Source organism: Chrysoperla carnea, chromosome 4 (assembly GCF_905475395.1).
Source record: "Chrysoperla carnea chromosome 4, inChrCarn1.1, whole genome shotgun sequence".
NCBI classification, from domain to species: Eukaryota; Metazoa; Arthropoda; class Insecta; order Neuroptera; family Chrysopidae; genus Chrysoperla; species Chrysoperla carnea.
The window spans coordinates 74749908-74773526 of record NC_058340.1 but is presented as its reverse complement, the minus strand read 5'-3'; the positions used below and the strand labels follow the sequence as shown (position 1 = coordinate 74773526).

At 31.2% G+C, this 23619-nt stretch overlaps 6 protein-coding genes across 7 annotated transcripts; 5 read left to right on the top strand and 1 right to left on the bottom strand.

The window, feature by feature from the left end:
- Positions 1-889: 889 nt before the first annotated feature.
- LOC123298926 (alcohol dehydrogenase 1-like) lies at positions 890-1890 on the bottom strand. Its single transcript, XM_044881027.1, has 4 exons — positions 1773-1890; positions 1484-1590; positions 1090-1412; positions 890-1022 (listed from the first exon to the last, which is right to left on the bottom strand). Exons 1-4 carry the CDS (start codon positions 1888-1890, stop codon positions 890-892), a joined length of 681 nt encoding a protein of 226 aa, XP_044736962.1.
- Positions 1891-2460: 570 nt separating this feature from the next.
- On the top strand, positions 2461-6185 carry LOC123298925 (esterase FE4-like). Its single transcript, XM_044881025.1, has 7 exons — positions 2461-2661; positions 2719-2812; positions 3015-3565; positions 4572-4943; positions 5445-5722; positions 5827-5964; positions 6173-6185. The coding sequence occupies exons 1-7, from the start codon at positions 2464-2466 to the stop codon at positions 6183-6185; spliced, it is 1644 nt and encodes a 547-aa protein (XP_044736960.1). The 5' UTR covers positions 2461-2463.
- A 2659-nt stretch (positions 6186-8844) lies between these two features.
- On the top strand, positions 8845-11761 carry LOC123298924 (venom carboxylesterase-6-like). The gene is made up of 7 exons (XM_044881024.1): positions 8845-9001; positions 9060-9220; positions 9282-9387; positions 9696-10261; positions 10744-11094; positions 11279-11553; positions 11611-11761. The coding sequence occupies exons 1-7, from the start codon at positions 8959-8961 to the stop codon at positions 11759-11761; spliced, it is 1653 nt and encodes a 550-aa protein (XP_044736959.1). The 5' UTR covers positions 8845-8958.
- Positions 11762-12799: 1038 nt separating this feature from the next.
- LOC123297342 (venom carboxylesterase-6-like) lies at positions 12800-16223 on the top strand. Of its 2 annotated transcripts, none has more exons than XM_044878959.1 (6): positions 12800-12926; positions 12988-13133; positions 13431-13524; positions 13598-14514; positions 14656-14933; positions 16010-16223. In XM_044878959.1, exons 1-6 carry the CDS (start codon positions 12875-12877, stop codon positions 16191-16193), a joined length of 1671 nt encoding a protein of 556 aa, XP_044734894.1. In that variant the 5' UTR covers positions 12800-12874; the 3' UTR covers positions 16194-16223. The 2 variants fall into 2 exon arrangements, with proteins under 2 accessions (XP_044734894.1, XP_044734893.1); XM_044878958.1 differs by lacking the exon at positions 16010-16223 and adding an exon at positions 15527-15720.
- A 1156-nt stretch (positions 16224-17379) lies between these two features.
- LOC123297234 (venom carboxylesterase-6-like) lies at positions 17380-20466 on the top strand. The gene is made up of 7 exons (XM_044878816.1): positions 17380-17488; positions 18341-18486; positions 18549-18654; positions 18821-19383; positions 19441-19791; positions 19849-20126; positions 20196-20466. The coding sequence occupies exons 1-7, from the start codon at positions 17431-17433 to the stop codon at positions 20383-20385; spliced, it is 1692 nt and encodes a 563-aa protein (XP_044734751.1). The 5' UTR covers positions 17380-17430; the 3' UTR covers positions 20386-20466.
- A 658-nt stretch (positions 20467-21124) lies between these two features.
- On the top strand, positions 21125-23505 carry LOC123297235 (venom carboxylesterase-6-like). Its single transcript, XM_044878818.1, has 7 exons — positions 21125-21247; positions 21521-21669; positions 21737-21842; positions 21907-22469; positions 22525-22875; positions 22932-23206; positions 23269-23505. Exons 1-7 carry the CDS (start codon positions 21190-21192, stop codon positions 23456-23458), a joined length of 1692 nt encoding a protein of 563 aa, XP_044734753.1. The 5' UTR covers positions 21125-21189; the 3' UTR covers positions 23459-23505.
- The last annotated feature ends 114 nt before the right edge of the window (positions 23506-23619 follow it).

Below are 23619 nucleotides of genomic sequence, written 5' to 3'. Positions count from 1 at the left end.
TATAACATAATTAGTCCTCCCGATGAATGTAGAACTACTAATGAGCTTGTTAAAAATTATATTATGTATAAAGCTTGCCATGGTAACGATGTATTTGACCACGCTTACTTGTTTATTTGAGGTCGAGTACCAATTTTGAATTGGTGAATATAATTTGCTGTGTAAACAAAAAAATCGAATTTTCGAACTTTATGACGTCATCAAAATCTAAAAAATTTAAATTAATAATAATATAATAATTTGCTCTATCACATCCAAATTTTATCAAATTTTGATAAACCCAGTATGTAATCCTACTAAATTTGGGTCATACTTTTCAAATTTGTGACCAAAATTAACTTAGCTCTAATAGGTTTCAAAAATATGCAGTCCTGGTCCCGAAAAGGAGCCCATAAGTGATAGCTAGCGAAAAATTGATATCACAGCTGAAAAGAATGACCCAAAATTAGTGGAGTTCAAAAAAAATTTCAGTAAAATCGGATCAAATTTGCCTGTGTCAACAAAAATTTAAATTTTTGAACTTTATGACGTCATCAAAATCCAAAAATTTTAATTTTGCTATCACATCCAAATTTTATCCAATTTTGATAAACCAAGTATGTAATTTTACTTAATTTGGGTCATACTTTTCAAATTTGTGATCAAAATTAACCTAGACCTAAAGATTGTGGAGTCTTGGTCCCAAAAAATATGAGAAAAAATTATCTGCAAAAAAAAAAAATGCAAAAAAAAATGTATTGTATAACGTAGTTTTTATTATTTCGAATAAGACGAATGATATAAGGGGAATAATCGAAAAATAACTCAAAAATAAAAAGCATAATTTGTTGATCAAATTTTTCGATAACTTTCTCGATCATGTTATAATACACGTCAATATGTTGCATATTTATTTAATATGTTTAAGTGCTGATCTATCAGGAATTTCAACCTCATATGTTTCACCGTTTTCAGATACCCACAGCGAACCATTGGATCCTTGTGTTATTATTGTCGCAAAATGATCACCAATCTTGTCAACCCTAAAACAAACAAAATAAGTTGGTATTTATAAAATGATTTGTTTGTTAGCAATAGCAAAAACCTTACGGTTGAGGGGCTAAAGAATCCAATCCTCTAGCTAGTTCTTTAGTTAAGGGATCGTCAGGTCCATGAGCTCCAGTAATCATATTAGTATCAGTAACACCTGGAAGAATTGCCATAAATTTAATTCCAGTTCGGTCATACCAGAATGGAGTTCCCCATGAACGAGTCATTCCAACAGCTGCATGTTTGGTGCCACAATAAACAGGAGAACCCGCTAATGGTTGTAAACCCAAAATTGATGCATTGTTGACGACTATACCACCACATCCACCTTGATCTATGCCCATATATTTGAAAGCGAACATTGTTCCACGAATCATTCCAGTCTAAAATATGGGTTTTATGGGCACGAAATTATTGTGGTTATATTTTCAAGACAGTATATTTATATACTTACGGTATTGATTGCAACGGTTTCTTTCCATTTATGGTCATTTAAGATACCAGCGTTATTGAACACGAGGTCTAATTTTCTCACCCATTTTAGGCAATTTTTGAAAGCTTCTGTAAAAAAATTTTAAAAATAATATTAAGATTGTTCAGGCTTTACGGAAAAACACCAATAACTAAGTTTAGCTTAGATTTTTCTGTATAGGTTCACAGTTCCAAATTACTTTTACGATTTTGAAAAAGGATTTTTAGACAATTGGGACTCAACACAAGTTTGGCATGATTTATATTTGTACCTTCGAATTCTTCATGGCAAGTTACGTCTACTTTATGGAAACAAGTGCAATCACGACAACATTCGTCATTTAATTCTTTACTTGCACGTTCTCCGTTTTTTTCATCAACATCCAACATACACACTTTCTATAAAAAATTTCGAAAAATAAAGTTTGGTCCATTTAGAGTGTGAATCACTGGTACTTACATTTGCACCTAACTTTAATAATGTTCTAGCGACAGCTAAGCCGATTCCATTAGCGGCACCAGTAATCAGAGCATTTTTCCCTTTTGAAAAAATTCTTATTAGAAAGTTTTGGGTTAAACTAGGATAAAGTTAGAATATTGGAATCTGCTAGTGAATATTATACGTTTACAAGCCTATTAACGGCGATAACTTTGAGAAATTTTTACGTTCTCGAATCTTTCACCGAGTTTTCATCATCAAAACTAAAACATTTTAAAAAAAACCCTTGGTTTCATTACACACCCTGTAGACGATTAAATTTCTAATTTTGATCGATAGCTTTGAATAAACATGTCGAAAACAAAGAGAAAATGAAAAACTCCTGATAATTTAGTTGATAAAAAATTCTGATTTTATAATTAAAAACGTGAGTTTTGTTAATTGATAAATTCTATCACGATTATTTTTTAAATTGTAACTTATGTTTACTTGCTAAATAGGCAGTTTTATCGAATGTCTTTACTATGCATTTCTGGAAATTTATTTTGTCGTTTTTAATTGTTAAAATTTTTTGGATTAAGGCAATAAAATTACGTGAATTGACAGTAAATACATCGTCCGGTTGTGTACAAGGTTTTTATTTGCAATCTTTCAATAATGAATTTATTGGATTTGAAGGAATACCGTTTGCAGAGCCACCAATTGGAAATTTACGATTTAAGGTAATTGTTTTGGTTAAAAAATTATTTTCTTATTCATAAATTTGTACTGTAAAATAGGAACCAGAACCAATTCGACCATGGAATTCAACTTTCATCGCTAACAAAACTATTGCTTGTATTCATTTGGATATGCCAACTAACGAAATTTTGGGTAAGTCGATTATATATATTGAAAAGTGCCTAAATTTGAGTCGAAAAGTATTCAAATTTCGAAAAAGAAAACGTGAAATATTAATTTTCAAGAACTCGTCATTAGATTTATTAACAGAAAAAAAAAAACAGAAAATCGAAAATGAGTAACTTTTCGGTAAATTCCATTTAAAGGTTTTTTAACACTCCGAAAATAATTTTAGGCCAAGAAGATTGTCTTGTAATAAATATTTACACGCCAAAATTTATTTACAACGATCAACTATTGAATACAATTGTTCATATTCATGGCGGTTTGTGGTTATACGAAGCTGGCTATTATTACAGGCCAGATTTATTGTTACAACATAATGTAGTCTACGTAACATTTAATTATCGTTTGGGAGCGCTTGGATTTCTTAGCACGGAGAATGAAATTGTCTCTGGCAATAATGGTTTAAAAGATCAAGTTTTGGCATTACAGTGGCTACAAATAAATATCGAAAAATTTGGAGGGAATCCTAAATCTATAACGCTAACTGGTTGGTCAGCGGGCGCTGCGAGTGTAACTTTGCATTACTTATCTCAAAAATCTGTGGCACTATTCAACAGGGGGATTGCATTAAGTGGAACATGTTTAAGTTCGCAATATTTAACTTATAAACCGTTAGATAAGGCTAAACAATTAGCCGCGAGACTTGATTGTCCAAGTGATTGTGTTTTCAATATGGTCATATGTTTACGAAATCGACCAGCAAAAAGAATCGTTGAAGAGGTTTGTTGTTATGGTTGTAACTCAAAGTGCAAAATTTCATTTGAAAAGCAATTTTTAGCCTAGCAAATAACTGCAGTAAAGTCAAAACACAGTTTATGGAATATGTTTCTAAGGTGTCAAAAATCATTCGTAAACCATGAGTTAACTGCGGAAGTGTTTCTATTGTTAGTAAACAATAAATTGTTAATTCAAGTTAAATAATTCATAAATAGGCAACTTGTATTACATATATGTAATACAAGTTGCCTATGGTGAAATTTGTTTCTTAGGTGTCAAATATCATTGGAGACAGAACGGATGCTTTGTTAAATGATTAATACATACTTGAAACTTCATGAGTGGCTTCCATTTGGCGAGTCAACCAAACTTTTCTCTACGACCTTTAAAAAAAAGTGTTACGTTTTCAAATGCTAACATAACTATAACGCAGCAGAGAATTTGTCAGACTCTATCACCACTTGAATGTCATCAAGTCTTGTTATCTTGTATTGCATATATGTAATACAAGTTGACTATTTATGAATTATATAACAATCTTATAGATCGCAGGACAGAAACAGGATTTCGTAAATACAAACTTCGTGAGTGGCTTGCTTTTGGCAAGTCTACCAAACTTCTCTCTACGACTTGATAACATTCAAGTGGTGATAGAGTCCCACAAATTCCTTGCTGCGTTATCGTTATGTTAGCATTGGAAAACGTAACACTTTTTTTTTAACAGTCGTAGAGAGAAGTTTGGTAGAAGGAGATGCCAAATGGAAGCCACTCACGGAGTTTCAAGTATGAAAGCATTCTTTCTTTCTCCATAGTTTACGAATGTTATTTGAAGCCTAAGAAACACATTTCACCAGATTTTAGCCAAAAAATGAGCGGTTTATTTCATTTGTATAATTAGCCGATTTTTGTTACATCTTTTTCTGTACTACACATAAAAATCCCGTTTAGATGTTTTGTACTTTGAATTAAAAGTTTTAATTACAATTTTTAATTTTGAATATTGTCTTAGCAAACATTGGGAATCGATCCAAATTATGCTGTAACATTTTTTGGCGCAGTTGTTGAAAATGCATCGAATCCAAATGCATTTTTAATAAAATCACCGTGGGATATTTTGGTACTGCAAGATGATATTGTACAAGATTTACCATTAATTTTTGAAAATGTTCGCGATGAAGGTTTAAATCCAACTGTCACATATTTAACTCAACCAGAATATTTTGAAAAAATTAATACAAATTGGACGAATTTAGCTCCGATAATTTTATGTTACAATGATACGATTGAAGTAGAAAGATGGCAATGCTTGGCAGAGGATATCCGTGATAAATATTTAGGTGGACAACCGATTTCCAATCTAAATTATCAATATTATCAAAAGGTAATTTTAAAAAATCATTTTCTTTGGTACGTTTGAGTTAACCACAAATTGTTTTTCAAAATAAGATAAAAATATGTTACAAGAATAAATTGTCAATTTTTTAATGGTCGAAGAAGAACGTCACACAAACTTGCGCATGTTCGTTGGATCCCTCGTCTTCATTCGTTATATATTACTTTATAGTAAACTTTGCACTCGATTTTTTATAATAAAAAAATTACTTACCCAATATCGCACAGCTGGGGATGTGTGGACGAGGTTGAGGCGGACAGAGTGGGGCTGGCGGAGGGGGTGGTGGTGGAGGAGGTGGACAAGGTGGGGGCGGTGGAGGTGGAGGTAGACAACCAGGTTTCTTTCCACAAGCAGCGTAATACCTGTATCCACTACGGGATCCCAATTTTGAAATGTTTCTTATCATCTTATTCAAGTTCGATTTTTATTTTAAAAGTTATACTTTTTTTAATTTATTTATTTAAATTATGCTTTTTATTTTTGTTGTAGATTTTGACTGATCGAATTTACTTGGTGCCAATGCAGGAATCGGCAACACGTTTTGCCCAAAAGTTGAATATTTCTGTGTATTATAACATAATGACGTATCGTGGTGAATTTAGCACAACGAATGAGCTTGCTAATAATCGTATTAATTATGGTGTTTGTCATGGTGACGATTTACAATATATTTTACCACGCTTACTTGTTAATCATTCGTTTAGTTCCAATTTTCGGGCAATGAGTAGAATTTTTGTTGATATGTGGTTACAATTTGCCAATGATAGGTAAATTTAATTTTAGGCGAGATATTTTTGTGGCAACTTGAAAATTTGTGAAAATTATTCACGTTATTTGGTTTGAATGAATTTTTAATGTTTTTCTTTTTCAGTACTGTTAAAATTGGTAATTTAAAAGCGCCACCATTCAAACAAGATTATAATGCAGTATTTAATTTTGTGGAAATTGCTTCACCATTTTATCAAACTATCAAGGTGACAGAAACATTAGCGAATTATTTTGATTTTTGGCTATTTTAAATCATATTTAATTTTTTTATTTAGAAATGAAATGTAAAAATATTATTATTGTTGTAATTTTTAGATAATAACAATTTATTTTGTAAATATTGATAATAAATTATCTTTTTATGTATTTGTTCGATGAGAAAACAATGAATAAATATCATTATTTTAATCCTGTCAAATAATTGTTTAAAAAATACTAATTACACTTAGTTATGAGCATTGAACTTTTTGGCATCTTTGAATACAATCCTTGAAGATAAGATGACTATTACCTCAGAAAGTATGAAAGAGAGCCTATTCCCGATTTAGAATAAATCATTAGTTTCTTCATTAAAATCGATCGAAATTACCCTATCCACCGAGTTTCATCAAATTCCAAAAGAAAATTTTTTTTTGCGATTTTCTCGATTTTTTTAAAGGGGTACCCTTAAAAAAATTGCAAAAAATCGAAAAATTGTTGTATCTCCAATTTCGATAAAAATCAGTATATATGATATTTTTGACCCAAAAAGGACGAAAATCGGGTGCCTTTGATGACTGGTCGAATAGTTTGTGACATACGGACCAAAATCAATCTAAATATTGCCATATCTCAGAAACTCTGCATCCAATCATTAAATAAACCTGATTTTTATAATTTTTGGATCAAAATTACCTTACCCACCGAGTTTCATCAGATTCCAAAAGACACAATTTTTTTCCGTTTTCCTTGATTTTTTCAAAGGGATACCCCTTAAAAAAATTTCGAAAAATCGAGACATTTTTCTTATCTCCGATTTCGATAAAACTCAGTATATAAGGTAATTTTGACCCAAAAAATACAAAAATCGGGTGCATTTGATGACTGGTCGAATAGTTTTTGAGATACGGACCAAAATCGATTCAAATATTGCGATATCTCAGAAACTCTGCATCCAATCATTAAATTAACCTTACTTGTTAGGTCAACATTACCCTGGCATGCCCTTTAAGGGATGAATTTCTAAAAATCCCTTCTTAGTGCTCACCCAAGTTACTTATGGAACGTGTGTGTTACAGCTGTGCTTTGATCGATCAGTCAGTTTCCATTCTTATATATATATATATATATATATATATATATATATATATATATATATATATATATATATATATATATAAATTTCTGTACTGAGGAATTCCTCACGGGTCGAGTTAGTTTTAAACTTATCACGAAAGTTTTGTTAAATGTTTAATTCAAAAATTATATGCTTTACTTATCTGTATGAACCATATAGTCCAAGAGCCCGCTTCGGCCAGACGCACATCATTTCATAAAACCCTAAAGTTTATCTGCGCACGTCACCAACACAGGTAAGAACGATGAGCGACTATGTAGTTTAGGTAGTGGTTACCTTGGCAGGTAACAGGTAACAAAGGTGTAAAAAACAGCACCTCAAGTACATTAAGACATAAAGCTCTATTTTTTTACATTTGCTTCAGAATAATATTTAAAATGACGTCATCCATTGCCAGACACTTAGTATAGTTTCAACCCCCTGCCGGACACCCCCAAACTCTAAAAAATTGTGATTACACTTACATTATAGTATAAAAGCTGAATTTTATATATGTTTCTTGGGGGGCTATGAAAAGAAGTTACCCCAGAAGCCGGACAGTTTTCAAGGTTTTTTCCATCTTGCCAGAGGCCTTGAGAGTCCGCCGTCGGTGCGAGCGCGAGGCAATATATATTCAGGCGGGTTTAAGTGAGATGGTGAGTTTAATAAAAAAACAAATCTAAACAAGTGAAAACAAACAATTGACTGAGTAAATTGTTGAAATACCATGCATAGTCAGTGTTGATTTCTTTATCACATTACGCATACAAACATGTGACACATACATAACTGATAATCAAGTATAGTACATATTATAAAATTTCCGCCTAATTGGCGCCCTCACGGGTAAACAGTGATGTTTACGAAAAAATGTTTCAAACAAAAGTTGTTTAATTTTTGATAAGGAACATTTTTTACATTTTAACTTTTGTTCTATCTCTAACGGTTTACAAGATGGGTCCTACGGACCCAAGACCCAATTGACCTATGATGCTCATTTACGAACTTGACCTCACTTTTTACGTCCTGAGTACCCTGTAAAAATTTCAACTCGATATCTTTTTTCGTTTTTGAGTTATCGTGTCCACAGACGGACGGACGGACGGACGGACAACCGGAAATGGACTAATAAGGTGATTTTATGAATACCTATGACAAAATTTTTTTCCTAACATCATTATTTTTAAGCGTTACAAACTTGGGACTAAACTTAATATACTATGTATATTTCATACATGGTATAAAAAGTAATCCATAAATTTTTCGAGTTTTGTTAATATTTTTGAGAAATTTCACTCAAACCCGCCTGAATATATATTGCCTCGCGCTCGCACCGACGGCGGACTCTCAAGGCCTCTAGCAAGATGGAAAAAACCTTGAAAACTGTCCGGCTACTGGGGTAACTTCTTTTCATAGCCCCCCAAGAAACATATAATAAATTCAGCTTTTATACTATAATGTAAGTGTAATCACAATTTTTTAGAGTTTGGGGGTGTCCGGCAGGGGGTTGAAACTATACTAAGTGTCTGGCAATGGATGACGTCATTTTAAATATTATTCTGAAGCAAATGTAAAAAAATAGAGCTTTATGTCTTAATGTACTTGAGGTGCTGTTTTTTACACCTTTGTTACCTGTTACCTGCCAAGGTAACCACTACCTAAACTACATAGTCGCTCATCGTTCTTACCTGTGTTGGTGACGTGCGCAGATAAACTTTAGGGTTTTATGAAATGATGTGCGTCTGGCCGAAGCGGGCTCTTGCTCTAATACACACATTATGCAAGTCTATGGATATCACACAACCTAATGTATGTACTTTATTTGAAAAAAATCTTTTCTAAGATAAATAAAGACTTTTTTAAGATAGTATTGTTTTATTTTGAAATATTTATTAATAAATCAACCACAAGTGAGTGAAAATGGAGAACAGTTTTAAAATTTTGTTATTTTGTTTAATTGGTGGTGAGTTTTTTCTATTCTAACTATTCAAAAAATTTAAAATATACGCACGTCTTTTTAGTAACGCCTAAAATATCTGGAGAAGATTTTCAATTACCAGAAGTACAAACTCCATTTGGTATCGTAAAAGGATTTTATAAAACAGCAACTAATGGACAGGTTTTTACGGCTTATGAAGGTATACCTTACGCTTTGCCGCCAACGGGAAAGTATCGATTTGAGGTAAATTTTATTAAAGTAATGTAATTTCTATAAAAAAAAAATAATTGTATTAAATTGATAGGCCCCTCGTCCCTTAGTACCTTGGAAAGGAACTTGGATTGCGAATCAAACAACAAAATGTATACAATATGATCATTTACCTGATCAGGAATTTAGAAAAGTCGATGGTAATTATAATTTTTTAAATCTATATTCATCCAATCAAGGACCCAGAAAACCCAGGACCTAGCGATTTGTGAAATGTGTGAATGTCGTTGTCGTGGAGCAGGATCAGTCCTCTTCTGTTGACTAGTGCTGCATACTGCTAAATTTTCGGTGCATTTCGTAGATTTCCTCACAATAAGCATCCCCTGTGATGGTTTGGCCCGGTTGCAGAAAGTTATAGTGTACCCACTTTTCAAGCCTTTTGACCTTTCGAATACGTTTTAAGCCATTGAAGAGGCAAAAAATCTATATTCCTAATTTATCTTTTTAGGGGAGGAAGATTGTTTATATCTGTACATTTATACCCCAAAAAATATTGATTCAAATGCTGCTTTGGATGTGATTGTACATATACATGGCGGTGCTTTTATGTTTGGAGCTGGTCATTTTTGGGGTCCAGAATATTTACTAGAGAAAAATGTGATTTTCATTAATTTTAATTATCGTGTTGGTCCATTTGGATTTTTAAGCACTGAAGATGATATTGTACCTGGCAATAATGGTTTAAAGGATCAAGCTGTGGCGCTTAAATGGATCTTTGAGAATATAAAATATTTTGGTGGTAATCCGGAATCAATTACGCTAACGGGACTTTCAGCAGGAGGGGCGAGTGTAACATATCATTATATGTCTCAGTGGTCGGCTGGATTATTTAATCGTGGAATTGCGGTTAGTGGTAGTGCACTAAATCCTTGGGCATTTGCAGAAAATTCATTGGAGAAAGCCAATTTCTTAGCTGCAAATGTTGGATGTGATGTAGATACAATTGAACAAATGGTAAAGTGTCTGAAAAGGCGGCCTGCATATCAAATTGCAAAAGCTGTTGAATTTTTTATGGTAAGTGCTTTATTGAGACTTTATTTTATATCCGGGAAAAGTAAAGTGTTATTTTCGAATTTTCATCTTACCTTCTAAAAAAGTTATGCATACCTTTCCACCTACCTACGGGTATCAGTACATACAGCCCACAGGGAAGTTTGGACAAAAATGCGACAACTGGTGACATGGTTAGCGAAATCGACCCTCTTACAAAGTTAGAACACCTACAGATTCCGAGTCTTGGATGAAGTTGGATATCACGATTAACGATTATACAGAATTTCTTTTAGAATGCATTTTTGCCGCAGTTTTCTGATACACAACAGAAGGAGGCGCCTGGATGACATCTTTGGTTTGCCACTGAAGAGGGCGAGTATTGTGTAAATCTATCAGAGCAAAGTGCAACGTCTCCCATTGCTAAAAAAACCTAAAAAACTTAAACTCCTTTCAAATTAAGTCGTAATTTTCTTACTAATGTATATACCTATTCATTTTTTTAGGGATATATGTATAACCCATTTTCACCATTTGGACCAGTAGTTGAAAAAGCTGGCCATAATCCTTTCTTATCACAAGAACCACTTGAAATTCTACAACAGGGAAAAGTGCAAGATTTACCGCTGATAATATCAATGACAAAAGATGAAGGTCTTTATCCTGCCGCTGAATTCACCTCAGATCCAAAAATCTTACAAGAAATCGATGAAAAATGGAATGAGTTGGCTCCACATATTTTAGACTACAACTACACTGTACCCAAAGATCAACGGGAATCTTTTGCTCAAGAAATTCGGGAGAAATATTTGAATGGTGAAACAATTTCAAAAGAAACGTTCCCGAAATTTCTCCAGGTAACAACAAGTTTATTAAAACGATTTTGGGTTTTTAAAAGACGGTGTTAGATCGGCATCAGATCGGTGTAGTTACCTACGGTATGAACAGGTAAGTCAATATAGGTAACTACACCGATCTGTTGCCCAATAGAAATTGGTATAAAAAGAAAGGTAATTTAATTACGAGAATACTGTTTTGTAGATAGTGTCAGATCGTCTTTTTGGTGCAACTTTAGAGGAAACAGCGAAATTATTTGCAAAAGCTATGAAATCACGTGTTTATTTTTATTATTTTAACTATACTGCACCCGTTAGTTTCTCACAATTAATGCCAAGCGATGGGGAAATTCATGGAGTATCTCATGCAGATGATATGTTGTACATCACTAAATATCACGGAGTTGAGACAAAATTTGATGAGTTTGATCAAATGAAAGAATTAATGACAAACTTATGGATAAATTTTGCAAAAACAGGGTAAGAAACAATCTAAACTGTTTTGAGAATTTTATTTCATTTGTTTATATTTTTCAGGGATGTTAAATTTGGAGATTTTGAACCCGAACGTTTGGATGTTAATCTAAATGGAGAGTTTAATTATTTGGATGTTGAATCACCAACAAAACTTACAATGAAAACGGCGAAAACGTTGGCGAATTATGATTTTTGGATTAATTATAAATAATTGAATTTGTATAACTTTAAAATAAATAGTAATAAATATTTTTTGATTTTACATTGTTTCATGTACTATTATCACGAATCACAATTTTTATTCATCGAGTAACCTTCAATTGACCCATCGAAAAAAGATATATCATTAAATATTATTAGATATACCAATGGAGTACCAGAATTTTGTTCGTATCATCAATTTTATAAGCGTTTCAAACTTGGGATTAAAATTAGTATACCTTGATATATATTGCATATATATACAGAGTATAAAATTTGCAGTGCAAGTATTTATGTAGGCCATTTTAATTTATTTAATTTACCCCAGCCCATTTTAATTGAAATGTAATATTATTCTGAAACTGTTTATCATAAATTTACAAAAAATCGAAAGATAAGAAATATAGTAAGGTCAAAAGCCATTCTTGTACTAGGAATTTCAGAATTGATAATGTAACTAAGCTTTTTTATGGTGCTCCTAGATTTGATTTGATTTGAGTTAGGAGTCAGCACGTTTACATAAAAAGCGACAAATATCCATGGCTAAGGAGGATTAGTAGAAAATGATCCAAATTTTTAGTATGTTGTAGTTAACGATACATATTATTAAATAAAAAAAAAAAAATTTGGGTATCTTATCGATCAATTAGGAGAGTAATTAATTAATTAAAAATACACTAAACAACATAATCATCCTCATATCATGCTATGTTATTTAGTGTATTTTTAATTAATTAATTACTCTCTTAATTGATCGATAAGATACCCAAATTTTTTTTTGATTTAATAATATGTATCGTTAACTACAACATACTAAAAATTTGGTTTATTTTCTACTAATTTATTTTTTTCTATTACTGGTGAGAGATCCTCCTTAACAAAGCATAAAATACGAAGTCTCCAGATGACGATGATAATCACCAAAACACAAAGCTTATAGCATGCGAAAGATTGGTGACCTTGAGGAATGTATTTGTATTTTAATATCAAATCTTCCTTGATTAAAAGTGAAACTCTTAGTACAACTTTTTTTTTTAAATTGGAGTAAAATAATAAATATTTGAAAATAAAAATTCTCGAATTGTGTCACTCAATTTGTTTATCTAAAAGCAAATTGATAATCATGGAAGGCAGTTCGAAATTTGGTTGTTTTCTGATATTTTTTATTATTATTGGTAAGTTTTCATAGATTTTAAAACTAATAGGCAAGAATTGTATTTTCTATATTGTATACAGCTGTTGAGGGTAATCGATATCCAAGAATAACTGTACCCGAAGGAGAAATTGAAGGATATTACAAAACTGCGCATAATGGCAAAACCTTTGCAGCATTTGAAGGAATACCATACGCAAAGCCACCAGTTGGAGAACTTCGATTTCAGGTAGATATTTATTATTATATACATGGGAAATTTTGACCCGAAGGACCTTTATTATTAGTAAATGATAAAAATAAAAAAAACATTCAGAATGTGAGAATGTGTTACATTCTTTAATTAATGAAGAATCTCATTCTTGGAAGTATCGCTATAGTTTTTGCTGAGTTATAGATAGCCAGTAGTACTAGTTAGGCAAAGATCTTGGGACACTAATCAAATCACACCGTGATTACCCAGTTTAATTTTAGATTTGAATTCAGAGTGATTTTTAAAGTTGACATATGTATAAAATTTTATTAGGAACCACAACCTGTGACTGAATGGCGAGGAATTTGGATTGCTAATCAAACGGTTAAATGTTTACAACATTCCCATTTTGGATATGAGACTGTTGGTTCGTATTAATAAAATATTTTAACTTCCAATATAAATTTTTGGATAATTGAAGTGAATTTTTCTGTTCTTAGGACAAGAAGATTGCCTGTACTTAAATATATACACTCCAGCAAAAATAATTTGGACGGAACCATTGGATGTCATTGTGCATATTCATGGCGGTGCATTTATGTTTGGTACTGGCCATGTTTGGGGCCCAGAAATATTACTCGAAAATCGTGTCATATATATAACTATAAATTATAGACTAGGACCATTAGGATTTTTAAGTACTGAAGATAGTGTTTGCCCTGGTAATAACGGGCTTAAAGATCAAGCAGTGGCACTTAGATGGATCAAAGACAAAATAGCACATTTTGGTGGAAATCCAAATTCGATAACATTAACAGGAATGTCTGCTGGAGGTGCTAGTGTCACTTACCATTACATGTCCTCATGGTCTAAAAATTTATTCACCCGTGGATTTGCACAAAGTGGATCGGCATTAAATCCATGGGCATTTTCCGAAAATAATCTCGAAAAAGCAAAAATCCTCGGAAACAGTGTTGGATGTTATGATGACACTACTAAAGAGTTGATCAACTGTTTGAGAACCAGACCTGCACAAAATATTGTGTCAAATGTCAAAAAATTTTTAGGATATTTATATAATCCATTTTCACCATTTGGTCCAACTATTGAGAAAGGTGGTAACAATCCATTTTTAGCTGAAGCACCGTATAAATTAATGAAAGAAGGAAAAATACAAGATATTCCTATCATATTTTCTGTATCACAAGCTGAAGGTTTATATCCAGCTGGTGAATTTATTAGCAATCAACGATATTTATCAGATATCAATAATAAATGGTTTTCATTGGCGCCACATCTTTTAGACTTTAACTTTACAGTACCAGAACATAGACGAGATGAAGTTTCACGAAACATTAGACGATATTACTTAAAGGATAAAGCAATTTCAACTGAAAATTTTGTACCGTTTGTTCAGGTAGGAAGATTTTGTTTAAGCAATGCTTAAAATTGTTCAAAAATTTGGCTTAAAAATTGGTTAACTGTGACCTGATATACTACCTTTGATACTGATATACTACCTTAAGTTCGTAAATAACATGTATTGTGTTTGTTTCAGATATTTACAGATCGTTTATTTATTGCAACTATTGAAGAAACCATTCGATTATTCATTAATGCTATAAAGTCACCTGTATATTTCCAATATTTTAATTATCGTGGTGAATATAGTTTTTCCCAAAAAATTAGTCATGTTAATGCTAATTTGGGTGTGAGTCATTGTGATGATAGTATGTATGTTTTACCATTCACTTACACTCCACCTTTAAAATCCAAAGATTCTCAAAAAATGACGGAAATTATGACACATTTATGGTTAACATTTGCCAAAACTAGGTAAAAAATGATTAAATTTTTTTATAAAATTTATGACAAATGATTTTTCGTGAATTTTTATGTCTCTGTAACTTATGGCATGAAAAGGGCATTGGTATGATATTTTTTTAGCTTTAATAAAAGCTCATTCATGTAGCAAAGAGCAGTGAAAAATTATTTTTCGAGTAACTATAAAAACAATCAAGAGAAAGTCTTCAAAGACTAGTTTGTATCCCTTTCTAGCAAAACAGAATTTAACATGGAGTTCTTACGGCAAACATAGTAGATGACGTCAAATACTATGTCCGACCTCTCTGTCTAATTAGTAGTTTAAAGTGGTTTATGTCATCACTTTTACGGTATTTTTAAATTTTTTTTAAGAAATGCGAAAAAAAATTCTATTCCGATTAAAAGACCATAAAATTCCACAAATTTGATTTGTATTTTATATAATTTTGGCTACAAATCTAGGACCTTTTAATCAAAATGATCTCATATCGAAATACAATTGATTTAATATTAAACGAATTATAACGGAAAATCATTTTTCGTTTATGTTTATTCAAATCATTAATCTGTCTGGAAATATAATGATTTTCTTCGAATGATTTCAGTGTTCCAAGAGTAGCTGGTGTGGATTATAGACCTGTTAAGATTCAAAATGGAAATTTTAATTATTTAGATATTGAACATCCAAATAAGATATCAATGAAGAGTAGTAAATCGTTATCGAATTTCGATTTTTGGAATTCCTTACCACTAAATGAAAATAAAAACTTTGTTCTCTCAACTAATTTGTAAAAAAATTACGTGCTTTAGCTAACTAATAAAAATAATTTTTAGATATAATAAAATTGAGTTAATTTAATTATTTGTTTACCCTAACAAATGGACATTCAATTTCTATGAATTCGAAGAATGCTCATTTTTGCAAGATTTTTAATTTTTGGTTTCGAATTTAAAGCATTTTAATCAAATGGTCTCATATCGAAATGCCGTAAAATTAAACGAATTCTACGGAAAATCATTTTTCGTTTATTTTTATTCAAATCATTAATCTATCTCGAAATATAATGGTTTTCTTCGAATGATTTCAGTGTTCCAAAAATAGCTGGTGTTGATTATAGACCTGTTAAGATTCAAAATGGGAATTTTAATTATTTAGATATTGAACATCCAAATAAGATATCAATGAAGAGTAGTAAATCGTTATCGAATTTCGAATTTTGGAATTCGGTACCTTTCAAAGAGAATAACAACTTAAATTTAATATTACTTTAAAAATTTTAAACCTGTAATTTAAAAATAAAAACCTGGTCAGATGTAGTGAAACAAAAAAAAAAATTTTAGATGAAAATCGATTTGAGTTAATTATTTCTTTATTCCAAAACATGAATAGGTATTTTGTTGATGTAAATTCAAAGAATACATATTTTTCTAAGTGTTGGAACTTTGTTTAGATCTTCAAACTAACTTCAACATTAATTTTTGCCCCAAACTATCATTTAAAAAAAATTATTCTTATGAAAGTATATCTAATGAATTTTAATTTTTTATTGGAAAGAGCTGCTAAACTTTCAAAGCTTAAGACGGGAATCTTTTGTCTTAATTTAAAGTGGGCAGAGTTTTTAAACTGACTTTAATTTTTGTACAAAAATGTAGTAGATAATGAGCTTTAATACATTCGATTTTGTCTTCAAAGTGAGCTATTTCGAAGAAATTAAAACATATCTGATCAAAAATACTCTCATTTTCGAAAAAAAAAAAATACAGCAAGGAGCTTTCATTTAAAATTTCAAATTTGACTACCATCCACCCACAAAATTGATTAGAATCTGTATATAGTGTCGTATATTCAACGGGGATTTTCTCTCCTCGAATAAGATTCTAAACACAGATATATTAAAAAAGGTAAATAAAAGAATATGATCTCTTAGAAATTATTGTTATCTTATAACAACAAGTTTGAGTATACAATTATGTGGTCTACAGGGATTTGTAGAAACATTAAACTTTCTTCAATGCATTTAGATAACATAATCGTTATAGAAGGTGATCTATTTGTGTTGAGAGAATCATTTTAGTTACTCTAGCCTCGTTAATAATAGCAATTTGAATGTTTGCATCAACAGTCGATATTTAAAGGGATGGATGGATATATTGAAACCAGTATTTCCAACATATGCCCGGAATAGAATTATGCACTAGCTAATTAAAAATAGTTTGATTACGTTATTATTGAATGGTGTTTGCGAGTGAAAATATTAGAGCAGACAAATATTAGAATACACAAAAAAAGACGTAAGCAAATGTTCAACTGATATTTCATGATTGTATTGTTCCTTAAAGAGTAATGGAATTGTGAAATGATAAGGTATGTTTTTTTATTAGGTATGATAAATCACTGTGTATTGCAGTATCTATTATAAAAATGAGATATATAAATATAAAATTTTGTAGCGTTTATCTAAGTTAATTTTGGTATCTTTTACAAGTGATAATCGGTACATGAATAACAATGAAATGTTTTGGTGTTCAAGTGTCATTTTTAATATTAATCGTTTTAACAATATCAGGTAATCGCTATATCTTTAATATCTTAAGTTTATTTGGTCAAAAAATATTTTTATGATTATTCGATTTTCCAAGGGTTGAAATATAAAGGATAAAATCAATAAAAACTATGCTGTGCTGTAAATTCAATTAAATTTTTGTATTTTTCTGAGGTCTTTAATAAGTTAAGAAATTGATATTAATTAAGAAATTTTCTAGGGAGTGAATTTCAAAAACAAGCAAAGAAAGAAACTTAGGAAATATTCTCGGATTTTGGTGTTTTAAAATCATAATTATTTAAGAAAATGATAACCTTTTTTTGCATATTTTATATGTTGCAAGAATAGGCCTTTGATGTCGATTTCAATGTATCTTTCGTTAAAATTTGAAAATGTGAAAAAATATCGATTAATCAACATAAAAGATATAAGTAAAAAATAATTTTTCTGGCCTTTTCTTGCAAAACTTTTTTTGATATTTAGTCTTTATATAAGTCGCAAAGATATGTAGTCTGTTTCAGAAGTCATTTATCATTAATATTACTTATTTAGAATGCCAAATTTGCTCGTATCACCTCTAAATTCTACTTTTAACAAGTCGAAAAAAAGCCGGGTGATGATTTCAACAAAATAAACAAAAATGTTTATCACTACTGTTTACAAAATATAAATTAAAATAAATTTAAAAATATTTTGCTAAAAAAAGATAAGATAAAAAAGTTTTTAATTTATAACTAATTTATTTTTTTTATTTACTGTTTTCACAATATTTTTCTTAAAACAATAGTCATTGTATTCTGGGAGTTATCCAAATAAAATTAATTTTTAGATGAAAATTTTGCCAGAAATCTTATCTGCATCTTGATTTTTTTGCAGAACAAATTAATGCGCTAGTTCCACAAGTTACTATACCCAGTGGTACAGTTCGTGGATACTACGATGCAGCTGCGAATGGGAAAAGATTTGCTGCATTCGAAGGAATTCCATATGCAAGGCCACCGTTAGGAAAATATCGTTTTCGCGTGAGTATTTTGAAATGTAAGTTTTTTTTTGCAGATTGACTGTAATTTGAGTATTTTTGCAGGAACCTCAACCGTTAAAACCATGGAAAGGAGTTTGGATTGCAAATTCAACGGTGAAATGTATACAATATGATCACTTTTTGACTCATACCGATAATCCTGTTTATGGTAAGTTCATTCTAAAGTAATAAGAATGTTTGGATTTCGATAAAATGAAAATGCAGCCAACTTTTTGGCAATTGAAATTGCTAAGCCATTTTGAGTAAAGAAGTAGCCCTGTAGCCCTGATTAACCCTGAATTAACCAAGTTTCTGACCATGCCATTCAATTTTAGGCGAAGAAGATTGTCTTTATGTCAACGTTTATAGTCCACAAGTCAGCCAAACAGCCTTATTGGACGTTATTGTGTTTATCCATGGGGGTGCTTTCATGTTTGGCACAGGATACACAAATCAGCCTCATTATTTATTAGAAAACGATGTTGTTTTTGTAACTCTCAACTATCGACTGGGTCCATTAGGATTTTTAAGCACAGAAGATGATGTAGTACCCGGAAATAATGGTCTAAAAGATCAAAATGCTGCCTTAAAATGGGTTAGAGATAATATTCAATATTTTGGTGGTAATCCAGAATCTGTCACAATAATTGGACATTCTGCAGGGGGTGCAAGTGTCTCCTATCATTATTTATCGCCAATGTCTGCTGGTTTGTTCCATCGAGGATATGCTGTAAGTGGAATTGCTGTTGTTCCATGGGCTCAAACTGAAGGTAATTTAGAAAAAGCTAAAAAATTAGCGGCAAGTGTTGGCTGTGATCAAATATCTAATCGAGATATGGTTGACTGTATGCGTTATCGACCAGCTTACCAAATAGTCAGCAATATCAAATTATTCTTCGTAAGTAATCCCAAAAATCGTAACAAAGTAAAATATTTAATCGGATTTTCTTCGTAGCATTATTTGTACAATCCATTCTCACCATTTGGACCAGTCGTTGAAAAAGGTGGTTTAAATCCCTTCCTATCTGAGGCACCATATGATTTACTTCGACAGGGCAAAGTTCATGATGCTCCATTGATTGTATCAGCCACTCAAGCTGAAGGATTATATCCAGGTGGAGAATTTATGGCAAATCCTTCATATTTACCAGAAATTGAGCAGAGATGGGAAGAATTAGCCCCACATTTATTTGATTATAATTATACAGTTCCAAAAGCTGAGCATGCAAGTGTTGCTCAAAAGATTAAATCGTACTACTTGAAAAATCAACCAGTCTCCAGAACAACATTCAATGAATTGATTCAAGTAAGAAGATCCAAAATTCAATTATTGATCTTTTAATAATAAATTTTTCCTCCCAAGGCTATTGGCGATCGATTATTTGTAGTAGACCTTGAATTGGGTGCAAAATTATTTGCTAAAGCGATGACTTCTCCTGTATATTTTATGTATTTCTCGTATCGCGGAGAACTTAGTAAATCGAGAATATTGAGTCGACATGTAGAAGATTTTGGTGTTTGCCATGGCGATGACTTAATTTATGTATTCAAATACTGGTGGACTCCTGAATTGACATCAGAAAATGATAAGCTAGCAAAATCGATTCAAATTAATAGTTTGATAACTTTTGCAAAAACTGGGTAAGATAATTTTGATTGGCTGAGTCTAGAAAGCAGTTTTTTATAAGTTGTATTTTATTTAATTTTTAGTGTCCCTACTTTTGGAAATATTCAACCTACACCTGTATCCAAAACTAAAGGACCCTTAGATTATTTACATTTTGAATCTCCAACGCAAATTTCTGTAAAAACTGCTGATTCTCTTTCGCATAAACAATTTTGGAATGCTTTACCATTTGATGAAAATAAAATTACAATCCAGGTCAAAGAAGAATTGTAAGGTTCTTGAGAAATGTTTTTAGGGTTAATCGAAGTTTATTTTGTTTGTACTTAATATAAAAAAAAAAAGATTTTTACTAAACGATTTATTATAGAAATTGTATTTTTTTATTTATTTTTCCTGTTCCTAAAGTTCTTAATGAATGAATCAATTAGTTTGGAAATTGAGATAAACTGAATTTATAAAGTATCTTTGATACAGGATGTTGCAGAATTAAGGGACATCCTTTTTGCATCAGATAGGAAAATAAAATTCTAAGATAAAAGGTCCTCTACCATTTATTCATCCATTGCACGGATAATTAGCTATTAATTAAAATAGGTAGAAACTGCGTGATTCAGACACGAAAGTTTAAACGTTACGTTGGTGTGTATGTATGAATTCTTGTACAAGTATGTGAATGTGTAGGGAGCATGCAACAGGGTCCGTTATTTCTGAGACACCCTGTATACTTTATTTAAATACTTGCTGTTAAAATTTCAGCTTAATATTTCTTTTCGAGTTTCTTTGGAAGTTTTGTCATTAAAAAGACGAAAAAAATTTGCATACAGGCAAAAAATAAATTTGTTTAAAAAGTGGAAATAGAATTAAAAAATAATTTTCATTGAATAAAGCCTCGGATACAAAGCTGCAGGGCGCAGTGCAGCTAGTTACTCATAAAATGATTATGAAAATAAAATGTTTATTAAAAGCTGAACTCTGCCATTCTGATAAATTATCTCATGTCAATATTTTTATTTCTGTTGAATTTTTGGTTTGAAACAAATGGAATATACAGAATTGTGTGATAACTGAAAAATAATAATGAAAAGTTTATATTTTATTCTAATTACTGGAATATTTACATTAATCATTGTGTCAGGTGAGTTTTCCTTTTCTGTTTACCTATATTTTAAAAGCATTTCATTTAGTCTGAATTATAGATTCTAAACATTGAGCCGATTTCCAAATAAATATATAGGTAAATATGTAGAGATCTCAGTCTAAAAGTTTTTGAAAGGCGTTTTTCTAACCAATTTTAAGGCTTTTTTATGAAACTAGAAAGCCCAAAATCCGATACACCGATGAGTTACTTTGAAATTTATATTGATTGGGTTAGAAGTATTTCTATGGACATTATGATCTTGATTTGTAGGACAACAAACTCCAAAATTATATCCTCAAGTTACAATTCCTAGTGGAACAATTCGTGGATATTATGATACGGCAACTAATGGAAAAGAATTTGCAGCGTTTGAAGGAATTCCGTATGCTAGTCCTCCATTAGGGAAAAATCGATTTAGAGTATGTATTTCAACACTTAAAAATAATGAATGATTCATAAAATAACATTGGTAAATATATTTTTTAGGAACCGCAACCAGTTAAACCGTGGAAGGGTACGTGGATTGCTAACCACACTGTTAAATGCCTACAATATGATCATTTATTACTTCACACAGAAAATCCCGTTCATGGTAAGCTGATAAATACGGAGTAATTGGGTAGAAAATCTTAAAATACTCAAATTTTCGATTTTAGGAGAAGAGGATTGCCTATATATTAACGTTTACACCCCACAAGTGAATCAAAAAGCACAATTCGACGTTATTGTATTTATTCACGGCGGTTGTTTCCAGTTTCGAACGTCGTATACAAACAGACCTCATTATTTACTAGAAAATAATATTGTTTTTGTAACTCTCAATTATCGACTAGGACCATTAGGATTTTTAAGCACAGAAGATGATGTAGTACCCGGAAATAATGGCTTAAAAGATCAAAATGCTGCCTTAAAATGGGTTAGAGATAATATTCAATATTTTGGTGGCAATCCAAATTCTGTAACAATAACTGGACATTCTGCTGGCGGAGCCAGTGTTTCATATCATTATTTATCACCAATGTCCGCTGGTTTGTTTCATCGTGGGATTGCAAAAAGTGGAATTGCTTTAATGCCTTGGGCTCAAACTGAAGGTAGCTTAGAAAAAGCTAAAAAATTGGCTGCAAGTCTTGGTTGTAATTCCGAATCAAATAGGGAGATGGTTGAGTGTATGCGTTATCGTCCAGGAAATCAAATTGTAGCGAAAGTCAAGTTATTTTTGGTAAGGAATATTGTCGTTGGTCTAATTTCCTCAATAATAATTCTTTTTATTATAGTATTACTTGTACAATCCATTCTCTCCCTTCGGACCTGTGATTGAAAAAGGTGGTTCAAATCCCTTTATATCAGAGAGTCCAATTGAAATACTTCGCCAAGGAAAAGTTAACGATGTACCATTAATAATATCAGTAGTTCGAGATGAAGGGTTGTACCCAGGAGCAGAATTTGTTTCTGATCCGTCATATCTACCAGAAATTGAAAAAAAATGGGAAGAATTATCTCCATATTTATTTGATTACAATTATACAGTTCCAAAATCAGAGCATGGATTAATTTCCCAAAAAATTAAGGCTCATTACTTGAAAAATCAACAAATTTCCAGGGCCACTTTCAATGAATTAGTTCAAGTAAGTTATTGTACACTATTACAGCAAAATACAATCCTAATACTGTTTCTTTTCAGGCCATAGGAGATCGATTATTTGTTGAACCTTTAGAACTAGGCGCAAAGTTATTTGCTAAAGCATTAACTTCCCCTGTTTACTTCATTTACTTCACTTATCGTGGTGCAAACAGTAATTCTATATTATTAAGTCATTCGCAAGAAAATTTAGGAGTCTGTCATAGTGACGATTTAATTTATGTACTAAATTATGCGTATTGTCAAGAATTAGTAAATGATGATAAATTGATGAAATCACTAATTATAAAAAATTGGTTAACATTTGCTAAAACCGGGTAAGAATTCTTCAAAAACTAAATTCATTTAATCTTTTTCTAAAATATATTCTTTTTTACAGTGTTCCAATTTATGGCAGTATTCAACCAATCCGAGTTTCACCTTCAAAAGATCTATTAGATTATGTGCACATTGAATCGCCAAAGAAAATTAGTTTGAAAACGGTTGACACTCTTTCGCATAAACAATTTTGGAATTCTTTGCCCTTCAATGAGAATAAAGTATCTAGTCTGACAAAAGAAGAATTATAAATTCTATAAAGTTTTTATATTTGTACTAAATAGCTATATTATTTTAGATTGTAACCAGAAAAAATTTCACTTCATTTCTAATTTTTTTATCGAGTGTTTGTTAACTACATAGTAAATAAAATCAATCACGGATACAGAAAGGGATAATTGAAGTAATTGCA

Excerpts from the sequence above, each read along its gene's own strand:
- LOC123298926 (XM_044881027.1), bottom strand. The coding sequence starts at position 1,890 with ATGTTGGATGTTGATGAAAAAAACGGAGAACGTGCAAGTAAAGAATTA. Across the intron at positions 1,591-1,772 it reads TTGCCATGAAGAATTCGAAG|AAGCTTTCAAAAATTGCCTA; the intron begins GTACAAATATAA and ends ATTTTTTTACAG. Across the intron at positions 1,023-1,089 it reads GATTCTTTAGCCCCTCAACC|GGTTGACAAGATTGGTGATC; the intron begins GTAAGGTTTTTG and ends TGTTTGTTTTAG.
- LOC123298925 (XM_044881025.1), top strand. The coding sequence starts at position 2,464 with ATGCATTTCTGGAAATTTATTTTGTCGTTTTTAATTGTTAAAATTTTT. Across the intron at positions 2,813-3,014 it reads GCCAACTAACGAAATTTTGG|GCCAAGAAGATTGTCTTGTA; the intron begins GTAAGTCGATTA and ends AAATAATTTTAG. Across the intron at positions 5,723-5,826 it reads TTACAATTTGCCAATGATAG|TACTGTTAAAATTGGTAATT; the intron begins GTAAATTTAATT and ends TTTCTTTTTCAG.
- LOC123298924 (XM_044881024.1), top strand. The coding sequence starts at position 8,959 with ATGGAGAACAGTTTTAAAATTTTGTTATTTTGTTTAATTGGTG. Across the intron at positions 9,002-9,059 it reads GTTATTTTGTTTAATTGGTG|TAACGCCTAAAATATCTGGA; the intron begins GTGAGTTTTTTC and ends ACGTCTTTTTAG. Across the intron at positions 9,221-9,281 it reads CGGGAAAGTATCGATTTGAG|GCCCCTCGTCCCTTAGTACC; the intron begins GTAAATTTTATT and ends TTAAATTGATAG.
- LOC123297342 (XM_044878958.1), top strand. The coding sequence starts at position 12,875 with ATGGAAGGCAGTTCGAAATTTGGTTGTTTTCTGATATTTTTTATTATT. Across the intron at positions 12,927-12,987 it reads GATATTTTTTATTATTATTG|CTGTTGAGGGTAATCGATAT; the intron begins GTAAGTTTTCAT and ends TATTGTATACAG. Across the intron at positions 14,934-15,526 it reads TTAACATTTGCCAAAACTAG|TGTTCCAAGAGTAGCTGGTG; the intron begins GTAAAAAATGAT and ends GAATGATTTCAG.
- LOC123297234 (XM_044878816.1), top strand. The coding sequence starts at position 17,431 with ATGAAATGTTTTGGTGTTCAAGTGTCATTTTTAATATTAATCGTTTTA. Across the intron at positions 17,489-18,340 it reads AATCGTTTTAACAATATCAG|AACAAATTAATGCGCTAGTT; the intron begins GTAATCGCTATA and ends ATTTTTTTGCAG. Across the intron at positions 18,655-18,820 it reads TACCGATAATCCTGTTTATG|GCGAAGAAGATTGTCTTTAT; the intron begins GTAAGTTCATTC and ends ATTCAATTTTAG.
- LOC123297235 (XM_044878818.1), top strand. The coding sequence starts at position 21,190 with ATGAAAAGTTTATATTTTATTCTAATTACTGGAATATTTACATTAATC. Across the intron at positions 21,670-21,736 it reads TAGGGAAAAATCGATTTAGA|GAACCGCAACCAGTTAAACC; the intron begins GTATGTATTTCA and ends TATATTTTTTAG. Across the intron at positions 22,876-22,931 it reads CTTTCAATGAATTAGTTCAA|GCCATAGGAGATCGATTATT; the intron begins GTAAGTTATTGT and ends GTTTCTTTTCAG.